Source organism: Buceros rhinoceros, unplaced genomic scaffold (assembly GCF_000710305.1).
Source record: "Buceros rhinoceros silvestris isolate BGI_N320 unplaced genomic scaffold, ASM71030v1 scaffold14507, whole genome shotgun sequence".
In the NCBI taxonomy this organism is placed as follows: Eukaryota; Metazoa; Chordata; class Aves; order Bucerotiformes; family Bucerotidae; genus Buceros; species Buceros rhinoceros.
Window position 1 is genome coordinate 6,958 of NW_010420564.1, and position 21,750 is coordinate 28,707.

The window sequence follows — 21,750 nt, forward strand, 5'->3', positions numbered from 1 at the left end:
CCATTAACCTATCAGAGTCCTTACCAACGGCTTTCAGTGCTGATTGAAGTTTAGTTTTTCAAACAAAAGTGGCAGTTCATGGCTTCTGTATGCTTTGTTTATCAACAAAGGTGACAAGGTGTGACACTCCCCCTGTGACTGATTTAATGAACAATTAGCTAATTAGCTATTGCCTGGGCATACCACAAAGCCAGTTGTATCTGATTTTGCAATTGCAGTACCTTATTTGCTGGCATATGGTTCAGTAATCTGCACTATCCTTTTAAATCTCTTAAAATCCATACTTAGAAAATAATGTTTATTTAGCTCCATTAAATATTTATTTCAATTACACATTTAGAGGAAGTTGTTTTTTCACCCCGTGCTTCCTATCTATTGTAGAAAGCAATGTCAGGTGTGCAAACATCCTAGCAATGCAGCGGGATGGCAGTAGAAATGGTAATTTTCACTGGGATCACAGAGTTTTCAAGGAAAATTCATTAATCCAGTACAAGACATCTTGGATTAAGTTTCCTTGGCTTCTGTGCAGGAAATCAAGCTGGCTGGCTATAGAGACTACCAAGTATTCAAAAACCATTGCGTAGGAAAAGAAAACCCCAGAAGATTGCTTGAATTTTTGCATCAAAAGAGTGATATGTAACTTGATAAACGATGGATCCTTCTGTCCTAAGGATGGAAACAGCAGTTTAGAAAGTCAATGGGAATTCTGTCACTGACTGCAGCGAGGCTGGAGCTACACAAAAATTGTCATAGTTGCTGAGAGAGACACAGGAGGTCTACAACTTCTGTTGCTGCTTTTAATGATTTGCATATCGTAAAGGCCATGAATTATCAGCAGCACAATATTGTCCTTTTTGATTTGGGAGCAGAAATAGAAACTCCTCAGGAGCCTTGTATAGAAAGTTTTTTCTAAATGTAGTAGATAAATGGTTCTTAAATCACTCGCCAAATCAGCGTGATTCTACCAAAGTGATACACTGTATGGCCAAACTTCTCCTTAGGATATACTATTAAAATGTTTCTGAAAAGACGCATCAGCAGAACAAGCTGACCTGTTTAAAAATTAATGCAGTAAGTTAACACCTTTTGGAAAGTACACACAAAAATCTCCAAACAACAGCACTCCAAAGAGTGACGATTTAAGGCACGTGATTATTTTGCAACCTTTGCTACATAAATCTCCAGCTAGACCATATATTTGTAAAATGTAATTCCATATATTGATAACTAGCTTCACAGCTCGGAGAGACAGAACTAATCTGAATGCAGGGATCACTTTTTTAACTTTGTTAGGTCATAGCGCAGCATAATAAACATTGTTGAAAAGAGCCTTATTGCTTATGAAGCCAAATGTGTAGAAGAGACATCAAATACTTCTGCATTTCATCTTTTTACGACAAGATAGGCAATAGTTACTTTTTCAAATAACAGTGACTGTGGAATTCCCAGCTTCAGCATGTCACCAAAAAAATTTAGAGATAGAGTTTTCAGCTGGGGAAGCAAGAACTGAACTGGCCTCGCCAGAGGTGAAGTGATTTACTCGCTGATCATTCCAAGTTAACTCACACAGCAGAAAAAGAGCGGGTCCGTTCAGCCAGATCCTCAGCAGCTCTAAATCTGGGTTACTGTGGTGGACGTTAGTGGTCCTTGAGCGACTGAAGTGTGCTGAAGAAGCAATCGAACACTTGCACCCGCAGGACATGTACTGAAATGCGAAAGTAAAAAAGTGCATAGAGAGGGGAAAAAGAAAGTGAGACAGACGAGTTCTTGTAACCTGTTCTTTGTATATACCGTGGCAGATATTGGAAGCAGTGGCCTCAGGAAAAAAAAGGAATTATAATCCTCTATATTCTAGCTAAGAATATGTTCTCAATATAGAAATTGGGAACATGAAACATTTTTTTCATCACATTTCAAATTGAGAAGCTATGACAAACAAAACTTTGCTGTAGAGGCGAAGTTTGGAAAACATCTTCCAGAGGCATTCAGAAATTATGCGAGCGATTCCAGGGAAAGGTCTCTTCGCTGTCAGAATGGTCCATTGTCCGTCCTTCATCTGTTCAGCTGTGGTGCCACGACATATAGACAATGTCTAAGACCTTTGGAAGTAAATGGGGAGTTAAGCCCTTTGTGTATAGTGACTTTCCATTTCTTCTGTTGTTAAAGGCAGCATAATGTTCCTCTTCCTAATGTTTTGCAAAAACTCCTACAGCCCACAGACCTCTCAAAAGCAGACAGGATCCTGCTGACTTTTCACAGAGGCTGCTGGAGTCCTAAACCCTGGGTGCCTATTGATCCTCTCTTGTTTAGCACGAAAGCATACAAGAACATTAAAACTTTATACCGTGTGATTTTCAAAATTGCATACTCGCGTGTGTGCAACATTTATCTGCTGAAACCAATAATGATTCACGAAAGTTTTCTTGAGGTAGCGTGTACACAAATACATTAGAAATGCTCTAACAAGCATGCAGAGAACACAGTCCTCCGTGTGGTTCTTCCAAGAACCAGCAGTAAGAAACAAGAGTTTTATTTCAAAGCCAACACCTGACAAGCATCTTGCGAACATTCCTGTCGGTACTTCAGCATCGTGCTATGAGACCAGAGGTTAGAGTTTGGCACATCGCACTTTACCTGTGCTAATATTTGGGATCAGTCATGCTCCTGTTACATATATATGTCAACGACTGAAATACTTGCTCCAGTTATAATATCTGGAACAGCATTAATATGCTCTACTTCACCAAATTAGTATGCTCATATTTACTCAGTTCGCAAAAATAACCTGTGTTTAAATAATTGAATTATAAAATTAGCATCCCTGCAGGTGACTGCCTTGTGTCTCATGACCCTCATTAACCAGACTAGCTCTGGGCAATGCAGTTTTCCAAATACGGACACTTCGCTTGGATCAGTGCCCAGGACGCCTGCAAACAGGCAGCTGCCTGTGAGTCGATACCACAAGAGTCAATACTCTGAATCTGGTCTCTGAAGGCATATGTTATGTGTCTGTCTAGATTCGTACATGACATTCGCCATCACATCTCTGCAATTTCCACTAGCCCAGCAGGCAGTTTTAGCAAAGAGGACAAATACAGGAAAAAGTTGTGGACACAAATTTTCACACATTGCTCCACTGTTTTGGGTGTCTGACTAAATCTCAAATTTGATATCTGACATGGAATCACCTAGAACCTATTCAAAACCGGTGTGGGTAGAGTGAAACAACCACTAATTCCTCTAGATAAAGTTAAATTTACCAAATAAAGGTGGAACCAGTCTCGAGCAATTCAGATATCTTCCTGAAGGTGACTTAGCACATTTACAAAAGCTTTATGCTCATGTAAAATAGAAATAAGGTACACGTCAGGATCACAGAAGCAGCTACGCACTCATCTTCTATTGATACCACAGAACTTTGGCTACTTATAGCACTGAAGATTTCAAGCCAAAATTTCAGGACTGGAATCGTTCAAGACAAAATACAGATAGGCCAGAGGACTAAATGCTGGCATGTGTCATTATATATCCATGAGAGGTCTGAGAGTGTTCACTTTTATTTAGTTGGGTTGGGTTTCACTGATGTCTCCAGCTGTCTTCAAGGTGATTTAGATCAGTTTAACATACTTCAGGCATCTAGTGCAATCTTTACAAATGTTAACAGAAAACTGGGAACGAAGAAGTAAAGGAAGCTCCAAACGTATATAGATACACAGTAGCCAAACTACCTCTGTACAACACTTTGGACCAACATCCTGAGTCACTGTGGCACTTCAGCCATGTGGCCAAACACAGGATGGCATCTGAGAGACCGTTATCATGATCAGTTACTGACAGTAATATATAAATTAATGTGATAATCTAACAGAATATTTGGAAGGCGTCTTCCAAAGCAGCAATAAAAATGAAATATTTATTCTTCTGTCTGAGGGAGGCTATTTTTAAAATAGAGCTGCTTTATTAAGAATACGAAGTGAGTCGCTTGTGTCCACACGCACTCAAATTCTGTACTGCTTCTGGATGTTCTTTCATTCCACTGCTATTGAGTATAGGAAAATGAAGATGAACAAAGGAAATGGCCTTCCTGGCGTACTTGATTGGATTTCAAGATGCCAGGATTTTCCTCTCCCTGGAAAGTTTTCCACCAGAGTTAATATCCCAAAATTGCTCAGTGACAAAAATATTCAAGAGCAGGAAAATATTTTTCTTTAACTTGCATTTATAAAAGGCACTGATCCATTTCAATCAGAGTAGACTTAGCAGGCAACAGGCTAACCATTGGCTTCTCCTACATTAATTTCGTACATCATAAATATTAAATTCCATTACTGAAGCAGCAAATGCAGCCTATTTCTTTAAATGTAATTATGCCATAATGGCATAATAAACCATTTCCGTGTAAAAAAGCAACAAGGATTTACCATTTGAAAAGATTCTTGGTTTCCAAAGATTCAAAAATAATGATTTTTTTGTAACAGTCTACATGAAAAAATAACAAGGAGAGATATTTCCCCTTTGCTATGAACCCTTGATTATGAATGAGAACCTAAAAATGTAAGTGCAGCAGAAAAGCTCCGGTTTCTGGAGTCATCCAGAGTCAGTCCAGTTTCTGACATCTCGGGACTCCATTCCCTTTCCGTCTGAGTCCGTTCCAGAGCAGATCCCATGAACCAATAGTTTGCTCTCTATTTCTACAGAAGCCCTTTGTTCAAGTTATTCTCTCTCATCTTCTTCTTTCAAGTAAGTCCTGGCTCACAACTGTGTCTCCTCTTGTTCCAAAGAATGCGGAGGAACATGGCAAGATGCTGGAAGAGACGCTAGCTTCTGCAGCTTCGGGTGCGGCAGAGGTTTGGGCCTGTGGAAAGAACGCCGGCTTTGTACACGTCTGGCTGCAGCCGATCTGTAATTTCCTTGTACATCAAGCAACATTTTCTTCTCTTGGGGCTCCTTCATGTAAGAGTCTTCCAGCCCTTCAAACATAAGTAGAGAATTTTCTTCTCGTGAATTCTCTGACTTGTAGCTAACTTCAGAACAATAACCTGAGTTTACTGTCTCTTTGTTACTCGTATCTGTACCTGCTTCCCAGAACAGATCGGGTATGTTTGGGTCACAAGAAGCTATATACTCAGACACGGTAGAAAGAGAGATATTCCCTCTGTTTTCCAGTGAAGAATAGTTTTGTGTCCAAGGCATTTGAAGACAAGATGGGAAGAAGTGGAGGGGAGTCACTGAAACACTTTGGTTTTGGTTTAGTTGGTCATCTGAAGAGGAGTATTCTGTCATTTCAACGTCATGGTCCATATCACCTGTAGAGCACAATCAAACAGAAACATTTGTAACACACACTTTCTATACTAGTCTGCTGGCGATAGGGCTTTTGGCTGGTTTTATGCAAGTCATGTGAAAGAGAGTGGCTTAAGATGGCTTTTTTTTTACTGGGGAACTGTACCCTGTCCTAATTTCTATCTTGAACAACTGAAAGTGACTTTAATTAAAATCTTCTCCTTGCTGGGTATCAGGCAAAACTTAGTTCAGTGCTTGTGATGAACAACTGCCTGTTTCAGATATTTAGGAGATGGAGCCATCATCTGGTCATTAAGGTGTATCTTTATCTTGAAATATTTAGTCCTTATACTCAGCAAAGAAATATTTCAGGAATTTTTGAAAGAAATTGTGCTGTTTCAATGAAGTAGCAGAGGGTATCAGCAGGGATTCAATTTCTTATTGACCAAAGCCTGTGATCAGTTTTCTGTATGCTTTAGGCTGTGTAGAGTTCCACCCCTGGCTTCCAGTTTACATTTTAAAAATCTTTTACTTGAAATTTCCGTATCATTCTCCTATTAGGAGAATTTTGTTTAGGAGATAATTCAGAGGACTGCTTCAGAGAGTAATCAAGGTCTGAGCTTATTAGCTTGGGAAATCTAATTTCCAAAACCACTTCCTAACACAGCAGTCCAAATCCAGTGATTTTGTCATATGAAAAGTACCTGCATGAGAACTTGTACAAACCAGTTGCTAATAACAAAGTCAATTTTAAATAAGAATTGAGGAAAAGAACCAAAGTTCACAAGAAAATGTTCAGCGAGTCATATGCCTGTATTTTATGACAAACGTTCTCAGTGAGAAATAGTGACGAGAATATCAATGTGGATAAGTGTGAAGGAGAGGTTTTCCTTTTGGAATGCTGCTCATTGTTCAAGTTTTTAATCAGGATATTGGGATTTAATTCACAATTCTTTAATTAATTCAGTATTCATTTTAAAAATACTGGAAAAATCATTTAAAAAATAATCAAAGGTGCAATAATAAGGAACTGAGTACTAGAACCAACCAAAGACTTACAGACCACTCCAGTAAAGAAAGGGATATGCTTCCAGTAATTATACTTGAACTAGTACATCTTCGGCAGGGATGGAAGCCAGAACAGAATTAAAATGGAACTTCCTTTTCTGTTTCTTTTCAAAATGTTATGAAGTTCCTCTCGAATCAAAATGACTAGCGTTCACTCTTACCCTGAGGTCTTTGAACAAAGGTTCATTAACTACAGAAGCGCTTTCAACTTACCACATTCCTTTATTTGTTGATGTACAGAAGACACTAGGTCATATACCTGTGATCATGGATTCCACAAAAGCATGTTCGTGGTGAAACTGATTATTGCATTTCGTTGCATAATCCCTGCAGTGCCCTATGTTCTATTCAATGATGTCTGAACTGTGACCTGACCCACCTCATTTACAGCACTTAACTGTGCTGATCATAGACGTGAAGGCTGCTTTTTATGGTGTGGAAAATTTCCAGAAAGGGAGAATTAAAGGGCAACTAGGATATTCATTTAAACCCAGAGTCGGTTTAATTTTAAGCCTCTAATACATTAAAGCAATGTACCTAATTAAGTAATAAAGCAATTTGGTTTCCAAAGATACAAAAATAATGATTTTCTGGTAACGTTAGTAATGTTACAATTACTAATTGTAACATTAGTTACAAATTACAACAATTGTAATATTAGTTATTTACTGCTTCAGAAAGCTGAGCATTTTTTTGGTCTCAAAATAAGGTATGGATTAAGATAAACTCACAGTTTAAGGATAAAACTTTAACCACAACTGGAATTCTGCTTCTCCACAATCTAGCTGCTGTGCAACTATGTCTACCTATGCAAGGGAATCCTGATGCATTCTAGTAAACCTGCTTCATTTTTAAACCCTTTGTTACGTGATTTAACGATGACATCAGCAGAGTCATTGAGAACTTGTAGCAGTGGGACCATTTTCCCTTCCTGAGCACTGGATAAATAACCTGGACAAATGTTCAGAATGAACTCGGGGCTTCTTAGCAATAGAGTAAAAAAATGATATTCTAATCATGATGGTCTAGCCCTGCTTCTCCTATTGTACATCTGAATGCAGCAGAGTCTAAATGACTCATCTGACCTCTTCTGGGCAAACCAGATCCTTTGGCATCAGCCTATTTTTTTGTTTGTCTCTCTGGGGTGTCAGACCGCGTTGCTTACATCTGCAGACAGTACTGACAGTGTTACTTGAAAAGACCAATCACTATTTAAGGAGGTCAGATCAGAATTACTTGATTTCTGATAGAGAATTCAGGTACAGGTGTCATCATCTAGAACTGACTAATGAAGAAACCTGGAGCCTCTTGAAAATGGATGCAAAATATCCTGGTATTTTGAATACTATTTTGTTGGCATTTAAAGTATTCCAGCCAAAACAAAGAGCAGGACCCCAAATAGTTGGACAGCTCTTCTGCAGGAGGAAAATAGAAGGATGTTTTGTTATTCAAGCTGGAGGAAAATATAAGATATTCAGTTGTATAAAGAATTCAGGAAGGAAAGAGATGCTCTGGGAGAAGAAAAAATCAGGAAAGTAAGTTTACTTGTCAGTAGTCAAGGCTGATAGGAAGGCTGCTTGAAAACAAAGGTGATAATATCTTTTAAAATATTACATAAGTGTTGACTCTGGAAGAAAAGATCTGGGCCGGTCCTCTGGGCCATCTGCTAGCAGGAAGGAATCTATTGATTTATTGCTGAGCCGGAATGGAGTGAGCCGTCTGAAGTTGGTTGGGGAATACGGGATCTGCACTCGGGCCCTTTGTGATGGTACCACAGTATCTTCACTAGATAACCATGGTGAGAACTTCATGTAGATGCTTTGATCATCATCAGCTGAAAACACTGGGTTATCAATTCCTACAAAAAAGTTCACGAGTGACAAATACAATCAAGCAAAATAATTACTTGGTAATACAGCAAGATGCTTTGTAAAAGGAGAATGGCTATAGCAGGAAAAAACCAGACCAGTACATACTGGTATAGGTGTGACAAGGCCCATAGACAGACCACTATACACACATAGATTACTCTTTCTACCTTGATTATTGCTAGTCATTTTTGATTTCTATTAAAGAGAAAAATTGGACATTATATCAAATATGCAGTTATCTTTGGACGTCTGGAGGCAAAAAATTAAAATCAATAAAAAATCAGTCAGCAAACTTCAAGCAAAATAAAGCACAATATAAAATAACTGCCAAAAGTGCAAATCAACCCCCCCCAAAAAAAGAAACAGAAGATGGAAAAAAATACCAAATCATAAACTGCACAACTCCATAAAGGAATGAGATGTGTGTGAGGGAGGTAAAGCAGGGCACGCAGCAGGCAAAAGTAAGCTAAAGGAGCATTTCAATATAGATACCGAGTTTGTAGTGTTTTAACAGCAAAAGAAATTCTAAATGTTTGTCTAGGTCTGCGTGTTGACACCCACTTATTTCTGGATCAATTTCTGGATGTCTTCATACATTCTCAAACACAGAATTTGCCATGGAACAGACTATCACCACGTCTGCCAAAAGACACCAGAATTTTTCTTCACTGTGTGCACTGTGTTACACAGGACGCATACAGTGGCGTGTTGAGAATTCAAATACGAGAGTGCTAAAGAGAAACAAGAGATTTTAAAGCTTCATAAATCATATCATACAATTTCTGTTACGCAGTGATACACTCTCAATCTAATATTTTGGAGCCTTTCAGGTCTGGAAATCCAGACCAATGAAAATCTGCCCTTTTCAGTGACTTCCGTGAGGCTGTAACGATCTGAGGGAGTTGTGAATTGAAGAGGAGAAATCCTGACTGAAAGAAGCAGCATGAAATTCATCACAACGAAGTGCTTCAAATTCAAGGAAACAGTTGCTAAGGACTAGTATTGGCTGGTCTTCTAAGGTAGAACAACTCTAAATCCACATTTGATGTTGATAGAAATAATTAGTGGGTTTAGGTCTGGTTTAGGCAGTCATGCTTACAACTGCTATCAGTAACAAATTCGGTGCTCTCCATACCTCTGGATATCCAAAACTTGTTATCTGTTAACATTTATATTAAGCAAATGTATTTTCTAATAGAACACATAAAACCAAAACGAAACAAAAAATATTGGCTAAATTAGCAGCATTACTAGTGTTTTTTTAAAAAAAAAATTAGGAAAAAACCCTCTATAAGAGATTAATATTTTTACCAGTAGGAGAATCTGTGAAATTTTGCTTCGTCACATTAGCCAGGAAATCAACTCCTTTGCCTAGATGCAAAGTTTCGTAATCATTATTTTCTTCTGATTCAGAAAACTCCAAATCTGGGGGGAGAAAAAACGTCCAGTTTGAGTAGAGATTTGTAACAAGTCTGATACAGAAAATGCTATTTTGTGCTGGTTTGGTGCTGGCATACTTATCAAACGGACATCTTTAACAAGGCTCTAGGTAAGGGCAAAATTAATCCACAATTTTAGCACTGAAATGCCGGTGTGAATGGATATCGTTTGTAGCTTCTATAGCAATTACATGAAGAACCCTGGGACAGGTTTCCAGCGTGTGTTATTCTCTGGTGCTGTGATGGAGAGAGATCTCACACCCCGCCTGAGCTCTCAGCTAACAGAAATCGTCTGTGTTCCCAGAACGGGAACAAAGCAACGTGTGACATGGCACCGCTGCTGCCTTTGAGTTTTATGTCTTAAATGTTCACGTGGTGACAGACATCATCCTGTGACAATAACCAGTTGCTGCATTTTCATCATTTGATGGAGGTCGGCGTTGATTTCAAACCTGGTGAGGTCACTGCTGTTCCTACTGCAGTAGAATCAGTTTTACAACAGCTGCCAAACTACTTACTAAGCCTGTTTTCCAGTGGAGGGTTTGGTTTTTTTTTTTCAAGTAGAGGATGACATCTATACCCACTGTTCTTCAACAAGACAGCGCTGAATGACTCACTAAGAAGTGTTTGGAAAGCTCTTCCCATGCAAAAAGGTTCTAGAATATGACATTATTTAGCCAGCCTGTATTGACCCAGTCGGTCAAAGAAAAAAAATGCTCAGAAAGGATTCAAAGAACATACATAAAGAAAAATTATCTTTGCTTGGTGATATTGAGAAAAGATTAATCCCTCTCTACTTCAATTCTCTTTGAGATCAAGGGGTTGCATGCATGAAAGGGGGAAAGAACACAACTAAGAGTTAGTTCAGTGTCTTTTAAACCACAATTTGTTTGTTAATGACACATTTTATTTTACGATTATGTAACAAGCATAGTAGAACCCATCACAACTTCCCATAACTGAGATCAATGCCAAAACATGGTTAAAACATAGGATGAGAGAATTTGGGGCTTTATACGTTAAACCAGCTTTTGCTAGGGAAGCTCCCTAGGCCAGCCAGCTCCAGATTGGGCTTCCAAGGCTGACGGGTGTATTAGACGCGTGTGTGAAGGGGGAGTCAGCGCTGAAGCTGGCCTCTGACTATATGTTCCTTTCAAAGCTACCTTCTCCTGGAGTTCCAGTGTGCTTGCTTAGTGTCAGCTCTGATGCAGAACCTTTTAAACAAATACACCGTATCTCAGATCACAATGTCATCTCAACTACTGCATTTTATATGGCATGGTGTCCTGGGCAGACGTATCTTCGTTGTGATGAAGAAGGAAAACGTTAGCAAAAGTTGCTCTGGGCAACTCATCGAAAAGGAAGCTGGAAGTTTATCTGTGTTGTAGCCACTGGATTGTTTTGTTTTCAAAATTTGATTGTGATATTTTAAAATTGTGAGTAAAAGGCCAACTAAATTTGGGTTGTCACAAGCTGCCTAAGAAAAACAACTTCTAAATCATTGAGACACGGCATTTAAGTATAGAGCAGATCCTCACTCTGGGTTCTGAATTATAAGTCCTTTTTGAATATCAGCTTAACTGTTGCAAATCCCAAAATTTTTCAGTGACGCTTTACTGACAGTGTAGCTGGTAAAATGCAGTTAATGAAACTGGTTTAAAAGTCTTTTTACCTTTTTCCTTCAAAGTAAAATCTTGCACTGAATTTTCTGAAGGTATTTTCCCATTTGGTATTGCACTGCTGTTTCGCTGAAAGAAAACAAACAAAAAGTTACCAAAACCATCATCAGATACCAATGGCAGTGACATCCTTTGAAATCACGAGTTCAGCAGCGTAACCCAGAAATCTGTTGGAATCTTTGCTTGAGACTCAATATTAACGTCATTAGTTTCCCCCTACACTCATACTCACTACAGGAAAAGAAAGGAGCTTTTGCTCTTTATACGCTGTACGTGCCCTCTCGGGTGCATGCAAATTTTGTGGAATGCTCTGAGCTGTAGTACTACCTTTCTACACCTACCCTGCAACATCTCTGCACAGTGTTGTAGCATCGTTTAAGGTCTGTTGTTTTTCAAGTGAGCAAAAAAATCTCTCACACAGAAGAAGGGTCCCAAAGCACAGAAAAAGTGTCATGTAAGAAGATGCCCCTTGAGTTATCTCAGAGTTTAATCATCTCTTCTTGCTTAGGCCTTTTAAATTCATGAAGTTCTATAGGGCAGAGATAAATGCAGGACATAGGACTCTTCAGAGTCCTCCATGCCCTCCCCACCCCTTGGTGTGTATCATAGGTCACTACATCTGGGTCCTTGTGAAAGTATTTTACCCTTTTTTGGCCCCGGTCTCGCTTGTGGATTTTATTGAGCTTCTTGGAATGGTTTATTCCTAGTTTGGTACTCTTGAAAGATTCTAAGCGTTTCCTCATTGTCCTATGGAAAATCTCCTTGTCTTGTTTCTCATCTTCACTGTGCATGATCTCATGTCGACTGTACAGGTGTTTGTGCTGTGGCCAGGAAGGGAAGACAATATTCATTTATTTAGAAATACAGCTGGAAGCCCTGAATCAATGCATTCAATCAGTGTCAGCCAAATGTAAACAAATCCACAAAAAAGAATGAACCAAAGATTAGTCTGAAGGCATTGATGAAACTCCTGCTTTTCTTTCCCTTTCTTCACCGTGAAGCAGGTATAAGTCCAGGAATTTAAAGTAAGTAAGAGTAACTGTCATTCGAAGTAAGCCTCTCCCTAAGTGTCAGAATCAGTTTATACTGCATTTAATCCTGCTTCAGAACCTACATTTAATCCAGTTCTGCATTACACTGGCCCCAGTGAAATCAAAGGCACCAATTCTGTTACAGAGGCATATTCATAGATCAGAGGGAATATAGACAAAGAGCCTATCTTCCTCAAGGGTGCGGATTTTGCAGATGGGTTTTCTCCTTTGGAGTTTTGCTCCCAAATTTTGATTTCTAATGTCTCCTTGTTTAGATTGGAAACCAGTCCAATGGCAGCCTTCTGCTCTCACCTCCTGTCTGGGTTTATACAGGTACTGCTGCAGGGTGTGATGAGCTAAGGTGTCCTCCGTGTCCCGGATACTTCTCCTCCTCTGCTCTAAAGCTTGCATATCAAGGCAAACTGGTCCAGCTTTTTCTCTCCTGAAGACCATACAATATATAAACAACAGTTTTAAAAACCAGTAATTGCTGGAGAGGAACAAAAAACAGGAAAATGGGGAACGAGAAGGAGAAACTAAGATGAAGTTTAAAAAAAAAAGGAAAGGTCAAAATCAGCTAAATGAAAATGAGTGAGCAAACACATAATGGGAAACGTGAAAAGATTTTTAGTTTTTTCTTTCAGGTGGGTGTAGCATTAATTTCTCAGTTTACATGACACACGGTCTGTTCAGGGACAGAATCATGAAAGAGTTAAGGAAGAAGCAATTTATTTCCTTGCCTCTCTCCTGACTTTTCCTGGAGCAGGCTCAGAAATGACACCTAGCTCTGTCTATAGCAGTTGGAGAACAAAAGGCACAAGAAACAGCTCTGATGCGGATGTCTGCTCCATCTTACCAGCCTTTAATGCAAAACTGTGTTTCTGCGTAAAATGCAGCAGTATAACTGTATGTGCACCCATTTTATGTGGGAGAAAAGAAATTTTACAGAGTACTGAATTAAGCCCTTGTAACTACCATTTTTCAAAATTTCTAACACTGTTTCCATTGCCTCACATATAAAAAAACCCCAGAAAAAAACCAAAAAACCAAAAACCCTGCAGTCAGTCCACATTACTCACAGTAAGTAAGAGACAGAGCTTTCCACAGTACTTGAGCGTGGGGTGCTGAAATCCACATTTACCATGTTGTCTGTACTTGGAGAACGTATAAATGCCAGGGAACCTCTACGTTCTCCCTGGTCACAGAAAGAAACAAGACATATTACAGCTGTAAACACCTAGGGCAAAATGTGTGTCAGAAAATGCCGTTCATTTGTGAGGCTGCTGTATACAAATGGCCAAAGAAGCAGAGGAGCAGTTTTATTTGGGTAATGAATACAAACCATTTTTTTGGTTTACGGTTTCTTCGTGTTGAGTGACGTTATCCCAATGAACAAAGCTAGGAAACAAAACTATTCCACTCTTCTAAATTCATGTTGAGGAGGTGAGTGATTTCTTAGGTCTCAGTCTGTTTGCAAATTACATCCTTGCACTTTTGCAGTCTACCTCTTTTGTCTTCACAGACCCTTCAGGGACGGACCTTTTACTTTGCACTGCACTGCAAGCAAAGTACAGAGGGATATCTACGCAGAATTTTGTGACTCGACACATCGCTGCACTAACAGTGTTCTCAAAGGTACAACACCAGATTTTCTGTTCTACCGCACTGGAAGCACCAAATAGGAGAAATCTTACAAATGGTGGCAGAAGTCTACAAGATAATTCAGAAGAGGTTATGGCATGAAGAGATGAGATACTGAAGAAATTAATTTGCTTTCAGTTCTGAAACTAGTGTAACAGAAGTGAATTGCTGAAAAAGCCTGTTGAGAAACATCGTGGTTACATAGGCTGAACCCATCTATGTTTTTGAATCACAGCCGAGAGAAATCACATAGCAGGTCTTCACATTTGAAACTGTAATAAAGAATACACCAAGAAAAGCACTCTACCTTGCAGAATATTGAACGAGATTTTCTCTACATTTCTCCAACTTTACCGTGTCCCTTTTACATTTTTACGTTCATAGATCAAATCAAACAAATGCCTCCTTTTACTGTGGTAGCCTACAACTATGTTAGAGGAGTATGCGTCGGATCAGAGCAGTGGCATGAAGTACACCCTGGTCTCTGCAGGCAGAAAACTTCAGAGAAAAAAAGGTAAATACAGCATCATCCTGTCCGTTTTCTTCAGTGCACCTAACTTCCTCTTCAAACCAGGTTTCATGTTTCATACATACATCACACGGTATCATCAGTGGAGGAATTTCAGTCCGAAGCTGTTATGAACTGTAAATATTTTAAGTCACTTCTATGCACTTGCTCTGGATTATTTTCATTTTGCCTGGCTTAGGCCCGCCCCTTTCAAGTGTAAAGAGTTTATTTAGGTTCAGACTGAACCCTCTCGAGCTCTTGTGTACTGTACAGATGCAGCATAACAGCAGCGCTGAAGAAAAAAATCTATAAAGTAGTTTTTAAACTCCTCAGTTTCTTGCAAGAGGGAGTAAGAACTGGGGGAGGCAGATCTTTTCTCCTGCCAGAAGAAATGGCTTCAATTTCAATGTCAGCTTGTAATTCACAGATATTTAGCACAAATACATATTTCAGAAGTCAAGGAAAAGAAGTTGTTAAAGAAGTGTATCGCTGAAGCAAACATTAACATGAGAAAGGCGGAATGACTTTAGAATTCACAACTCACGACTAATCAGGCTAATATTATTATTAATAATGTTATTATTAATGTTGTTATTATTAATGTTGTTATTATTATTAATTATGACTAATGCTATTAACATAACTAATTTCCACTGGAGGAAACCACATTGCAAATCTTTTGTGGAACCAGGAGAACTATTAGTTTCTTCGTCTATTATTATCAGATCAGTAGACATTTGTCAACAGAATTTGTTTGCAAAACGCAATATACACAAACAGCATTTGGTCTGGGTAGCAAAAGTAATTTTCCTTGTGTTATGAACTGTACTGAGGTATAATGAAAAAGGTAACGCTCTTAAAAGAGTTAACATCCAACTTAATCTGGCATTCGAGCCATAGGATTCAAGCCATTACTGGGTAAAGATTCTGAGGCTACATCTGCATAGCTTAGTGCCCTACAGAAACCTTTGCATCTGTTCAAGAGAAAAAAATCCTGTAATGAACCTCCTGAACAGATTCAGCAGTGAATCTGAACGGGAAGTCTCCTGCTCATCAACATCAGCGTCAACTTTCTTCCTCTGAGGTATGATCCAGAAAGCACCATGAGAAAGAAAATTAGTTCTTGAGCTCAAACGATCTGAAAACTGAACGGGTAATTTACAAGATCTCTCCAGGAAGTATTTGCTTATCTTTTGAACTACTAAGATAATTTCTGAATTTCATCTTATATTTTCTGAATTCAGTCTTTGAAATTCCGTGTTTCACTGGAAGAAGTCTGCCCGGCTGTAGCTCACTTTCAAAAAAAGAAAAGAGATTAGTAGCAGTAGCATCAGTCTTAGTAATAGTGTTTGGTTTTGTTAAAGAAATTAACTGGTGTGAAGAAATTTACCTATCTGTGAAAATGAGTTCACCTGGAGATGACTGGCATAGATAAATTATCACTTCAAAGGTCACGGTTTAAAATATTCCGTTTAAAACTACTCTCTACACTGTATGAGTGCGGAACATTTGAGGTGATTTGAAGTGGCCGGTTTCATGCTGAAGAAGATTAGGAATTCTTGCACAATCTGTTAACATTGCTGCAGTATGAGAACGGTACCTCTGCAGAAGGCCAGTAACTTCCTTCCTCTCTGTAACTTTAAAATTTCTCCTGTTGTAAGTCTGAAGTTTCTCTAACTTCACAAATCTGGGATTGTGTTTGGTATCTGAGTATATCACATTAACCCTAAACTCTGAACTGTGGGTATTATGATTCCATTGAATTAAATTTACTCTTCCCACTTTTTTGGTATGACTGTATTTTTGTGTTTGTTGTGATCTGACAGAGTGAGATTATAGCAGTCCAGTACTTTGGTCGTATATCCAAACCGTGTGAAAACACGCTTCTTCAAATGAGATTTGTTACCACATCGCGCTGTTCTCCAGGAGCTAGAGTGTTGACACGTTTAGAAAGACAGCCTGATCCCCTTGGAATTAGAGTATTTTCTCATTCGTTGAACATAGAAACAAAGTTATTCATAGAATCCAGTAGAAAAGTACACCGACAGAGGTACAATATACTCATAGTTGGGGAGCAGGCATGAGACTGAGGACTACAACCACTTAAACAGGTGATACTGAGACTCAAAACATTAGGGGAAAAAAAAGCAAAGCAGAAACTAAAATAGTCCCCCGCAATGTATCAACTTTAGGTTACACTACAAATTCAAAACCAAAAAACCCAAACGATGCTATAATATGCCAACAAGCATTCGTAAGTACCTCAGCCACATAGCTAATCGCATCCTTCAAGTTGAGTTCATGGAAAACATTAAGGATCTGGTCTCTTGATTTTTGAGCAGACCTTCTCATCAGAACTTTACTGAGGAATTTCCTGTCAAAATTGGACCACCTGATAATTTAAACAAACTGTGTTAATGGCAACAAGCAATTTTACTTTCACGGTATTTTTAGTTTAGCATAAATAACATTTTTGTGAGCTAAGTCTTTTTTAAAAATTAGGCCCATAGCCATGTGAGGGATTCGTGGTTTGAAGCTTTTCAATTTTCGTTTGAAGAAAATTAAGGAAAAGCCTGCTACGGAGTTATGAAGCCGTCACAAAGCCCTTAAAAGGTTAACTTACCAAACATGACTACAACAGCAAGAGTACTATGATTACAGTATCCCATTTCAGAGCTACGAGGACATTTTACACTCTGGGAGATCGTACTACCTTGTTTTTCCACTTCTGATTATGCAGTTATATTTAATATCTTCATTCTAAAAGTTTAATTTTATTTCCTCCTTTGGAAGAGAATCTGCTTTTCCCCAGCTGTACTCAAAGAAAGCCAGCCTAGAAAATGAGTTCACAACAACAGTGCCCGTCCAAAAGCACTCACAGAGGCCTTTTTCATGCTGTCGATATACTCTGGGGGAGAGAGGTGATGTGTGTTTTCTGTGGTTTACAGTTCCACGCTTGTCTGGTAGTAGGATATCTGCCACTTCACAAGGAGGCTTCAGAAGATAAAGGCTGCTTTGCTTTCATCCTGCTTCCTCAAGATTTTCTATAAACGGCATGAGGCACCTTTGGAGACTAGGGTTCAAAGTGATTCTATCCATCTTGCCCAACGGCCATTTTGAGTTTTCAACTTTTTACTCAAACTGTTGAGACCTTTTTGTTGATAAACATTATTCACAGAGTTGGAAGTATTCCTCTTCTCTATCCAGAACGTCAGACAAGCAGTTTCTAATTCAGGCTGCCACACCTGAACACATCAGTGAGGATGCTAGAGGCTGCCCAATTTTTGAGGAAGCAGCACTTTCATGTACATACAGCCCAAGAGGAGCAGACTTCAGGTGGACTCATCGAACCACACACTCAGCCATGAATCTACAACAAGCTGCTCCTTCTCTTGTTGCTCAGGGAGATTACCTTCTGACACCGAAGAAGTCAAACTCTAATCTGCTGCTTTAAAAATAGAGCTCAGTCTTCAAGACAGTGTTTCAAAACTGGGGATGTATTCCCCTGTATAATAGCCTGCTGAAATTCATTCCCTAAAATTAAATTAAAAATTGAGACCAAAAGAAAGAGGATGTTCTATTTGAGATGCCTCATGAAAATTATTCACTGCATAAGTGAACAAAAACCAAAAGGAAAGGAAGCAGACGGACCCTGTAACTGGGTGCAGACGGGGGAGTAATTACGCTTGAGCTCGGATTCAGTCTTTCTGCAGCCTGGGAGTTACACGAGCACAATGCTCGTATAAACTCACTTGCTCAGCAAGGGTTGGGGGAGTGCTCTACAGGCAGCTGAAACAGCCACATGGCCTTTTGGAGAGTAAATGACGTGCCGGGTCAGCAGGACATCAGCGGGTGGGGACTGTGACTGTCTGCGGGTGCGCAGTGCCCTAGCTGTGGGGAGGGCACTGCCTGAACACCGCCAGCCTTAATGCCCTGTTCTCACACTCGTTCTTCGGCCCATCACAATGGACCTGCACCTGCGCTTTAAAGAAAATGGTGTCTGTATCTTTCAGCTGAGTAATTTTCCTTCTCTCGAGATGAATAACTATAAACGGAGAGGGAAATGATCTATAATTTTCATTATTGGTTTCAAACTATTAGGCTTAAACTATCTATCTGAGTAATTTGAAAGAATCCTCTGCCATTACTTCCAGAATTGCTGAACACGTATTTCGTAGAAATAGGATAAACAAGTAGCACAGGTGTAGCTGATTTTTTTTAGTGTCTCCACACACAAATAATATTCATCAAATGGAGTATTACAGAGAAGGACCAACATCAACATTTTAGATTAAATCTTGTGCAAATGGCCAGTTCTCAAGTATGTGAACAGAGGCATTGGCAAAGGCCTAATCTGAACTGTGGAAGAAAAAGAAAAGATTCCTATTGTTGGGAACAAAAATAAACTATTTTCACATCTGCCAGTATTTTCAGTATATAACCTTTAAACTACGTAATACATGCTTGCTGTCCTTAAACTCACCGGCCTAAAAAGTCAGAATTTACAGATAAGATTTCCTAGCAGTGTTTCAACATTCCAAGTTAGGTACTACTTACTTGTCTCTCAGATAATTATGTCCTATTTGTCCAGAAATGTCTTCTATAGCAGAAAGAATGTGGTCGAAGGCCTAGGAAAGTTACAGTCAGATTAATACCTTTACAGAAATAAACAGCAGAATTGGAAAACAGCTCAATTTCTGTCGGGTTATACCCAGTGACTCCTCCTGCCGCTAAGCATGGGGGGTTTTCCCCACTTCCAGCAATCCTAACTACTCCAGGCTTTTCTTCAACGGCCGTGAGCTTTGCAACCAGTTCTTTACAAATTCACTGGCTATTCTTGAATTACAGGGGGCTCAGCAAGAAAGTACTTGAGCGCCCATTTCAACATTCATATTTAAGATGGTCTTTATGGACTCATTTTACCGTCATGATTTCTGCACTGTGAAGTACACCAGCCACTATTAGTGTCAACGATTAAATCAGTTGAAAAATTTCCGTAGTGTTTCTTTTTAGACATTTCAGGAATCCATACTGCCCTCAGAGTAGGAACAGGCATCATTATTTTGATGCCCAGGGCAAAATCCCGTGCTGTGTATTAGACAGCTGGTAGAAACCCCGAGGTTTATAACTCTTGGTTCAAACCGAGTCAGCTGCAGGTAGAATTTGGCCTTTTTCTGTATATGGTTGTCAATGTTTCATTCTGAACTCTGGATTGATCACTGCAGAATATACTGCGTGCTAGGTTTAGACCAACACGGATGATACGGATTATGCCTGAATGTGATACTAATTACTGCCTCAGGAGATATCTGACATGGAAGTGGAGAAAATGATACTATAAATAAGTTGTTTCCCTTCTACTTCCTGAGACTAAAGAGTGCTCCCTCTCTCTGAAGGCTGCAGTTTGCGGATTTCTACGAGCACTGTGTCTCCTGAGACTATATCTGCTAGAATATTCTAGGAAGTGGTAAATCAGTACACAACAACTTCACCAAGTGTTAGGATTAACACCTCTGCTCAGCCTGCGCGACTCACTGACAAATAAATGTATATCCCGTAAATGCAGACAGGTTTTCTTCACCTGAGGGAAGAATCTTGATTTTCGAATAGTAAAATATTCGAACAGAAATGGAAATTTGAATTGCTGGATAACAAATGCAAAGAATGTGTCAAAGAATTCCTCAGAAACAAATCCTGTCCATTACTAAGTCGTTAGTTCACTTCAGCCAACCTCTTAACATGAGAACAGACAAGATTAGAAGCTCTTGGAGGAATGTGTTAAATTACTCAATGCAGGAGAGCTCTGTAAATCTGAAAAGTTTATGAATTAAAGAAGGCCTTGAAAGATGCCTTAATTCTCTCTTTCAGCCTACATTTGTATTGAAAATGTATTTTTTCATTTGCAGAATAAAAACTTCATAATCTTGTGTGAAAGTGAATTGGAAGAGGTCATGTCTCAAAACCTTTTAAAAGGTAAAGAAATGCAGGCACATACACAGCATTCACACTGAACTAAAACTATTACCAATAATCTGGAATCTCAGTACATAATTAACATCTGCACGGGGCAGCAGACTACCTTTCTGTGCAGCCACCTTTCTACGCAAGCTACAAAGCCTGCTTTCACATCTTTTCCATCAATAAACAATATTTAAGATGCAAAAAATAAACTGACTTCCACATACTTTGCCCTAGCCATCTCCAATCAAACGTCCTTCTCTTCCAGATGAAGAGAAAGCAGCATATTCCAGCCGGGCTGTTTCCCCAGAACTGTCACCCCCGTTGCAGTCTGGGGTGGAAAACCAGAACCTGCAGTGGAGTATCCCCTCACCGGACTCAACCCAAAGGCAAATTTCAGCCTACAGATAACTGCTGAAACGTTTGAAGGAGTTTATAACTGAAATTTGATTCTCTTCTCCCTTCCGAAAAGAAATTTTCTCTAATATTCTTTTCCTCTGAAGGCATTCTGTAAAAATCCAGAAGACACCATAGTTTTGTTTAAAAGTATCTTACTCTGCCATGAAGTTTCTCATTCAGCTTTGGCTCTCTGTGCTCAGTTTTCTTCACTTTCAGCCACTGTACCAAAGGCTTGATAGTCAGTCCCTGAGGATTGAAACGTAAAAATAAAAACTTAAGAATTATCTTAGACTTTTCTCCAGCGGGTTGTTGTTAAAGAGAAATTGAGCATTTTTTATCTTATATGTTGGTTCCCATATTCCCTCAGTTGATCTGTGTTGTCTTTAGAAGATAAAATAATGCAATACCTTCAGTTCCTGTTATAAAGGTTTGAAAAGACACTGATGGGTGGGAAAATGTATCTTTTATAAGAAAAATATGGTAGTGGAAAGATCAAAGAGTTTTCTTTACCATTGAATGTGGTATTTTCTGCACATATCAGGAGTTTGTGACCACAATTAAACTTTCTATAATAAATTTGAGAAAAAATTCCAAGCAGGTATAATGTTCTTTTCATCCATGAAGTGTCATTTTATTTGGATGCTAAATAGTTTCTTGTCCCACTGCTTACTGTTATATTTTAAAATAAGGAGGCTCGGGTAGATAAGCTTAATGCCTGTATTTGCCCATAAAAAGGACTGTTCCCTATAGTTATTCACATGAGCTGAAGGATGTTTAATCAGATATTAACTTGAGCACTATTAATACCAAGAGGTTAAGATTGAACATTTTTTTAGCACAGAGGAAATTGTGTTTTGTCCCTTGTGTTACCAC

At 39.0% G+C, this 21,750-nt stretch overlaps 1 protein-coding gene across 1 annotated transcript in view; it reads right to left on the minus strand.

Annotated features, from left to right (window-relative positions):
* Positions 1-5,005: 5,005 nt before the first annotated feature.
* Positions 5,006-21,750, minus strand: part of SLC9A3 (solute carrier family 9, subfamily A (NHE3, cation proton antiporter 3), member 3) — a 54,288-nt gene continuing 37,543 nt past the window's right edge. The window contains exons 8-17 of the mRNA XM_010139355.1: positions 21,034-21,123; positions 19,078-19,148; positions 16,783-16,912; positions 13,451-13,566; positions 12,684-12,813; positions 11,985-12,161; positions 11,334-11,409; positions 9,534-9,647; positions 7,966-8,209; positions 5,006-5,306 (exon numbers count right to left, since the gene is read on the minus strand). Coding sequence (XP_010137657.1) covers positions 5,303-5,306; positions 7,966-8,209; positions 9,534-9,647; positions 11,334-11,409; positions 11,985-12,161; positions 12,684-12,813; positions 13,451-13,566; positions 16,783-16,912; positions 19,078-19,148; positions 21,034-21,123 — 1,152 coding nt within the window. The 3' untranslated portion in view covers positions 5,006-5,302. The remainder of the gene's footprint in view (positions 5,307-7,965; positions 8,210-9,533; positions 9,648-11,333; positions 11,410-11,984; positions 12,162-12,683; positions 12,814-13,450; positions 13,567-16,782; positions 16,913-19,077; positions 19,149-21,033; positions 21,124-21,750) is intronic.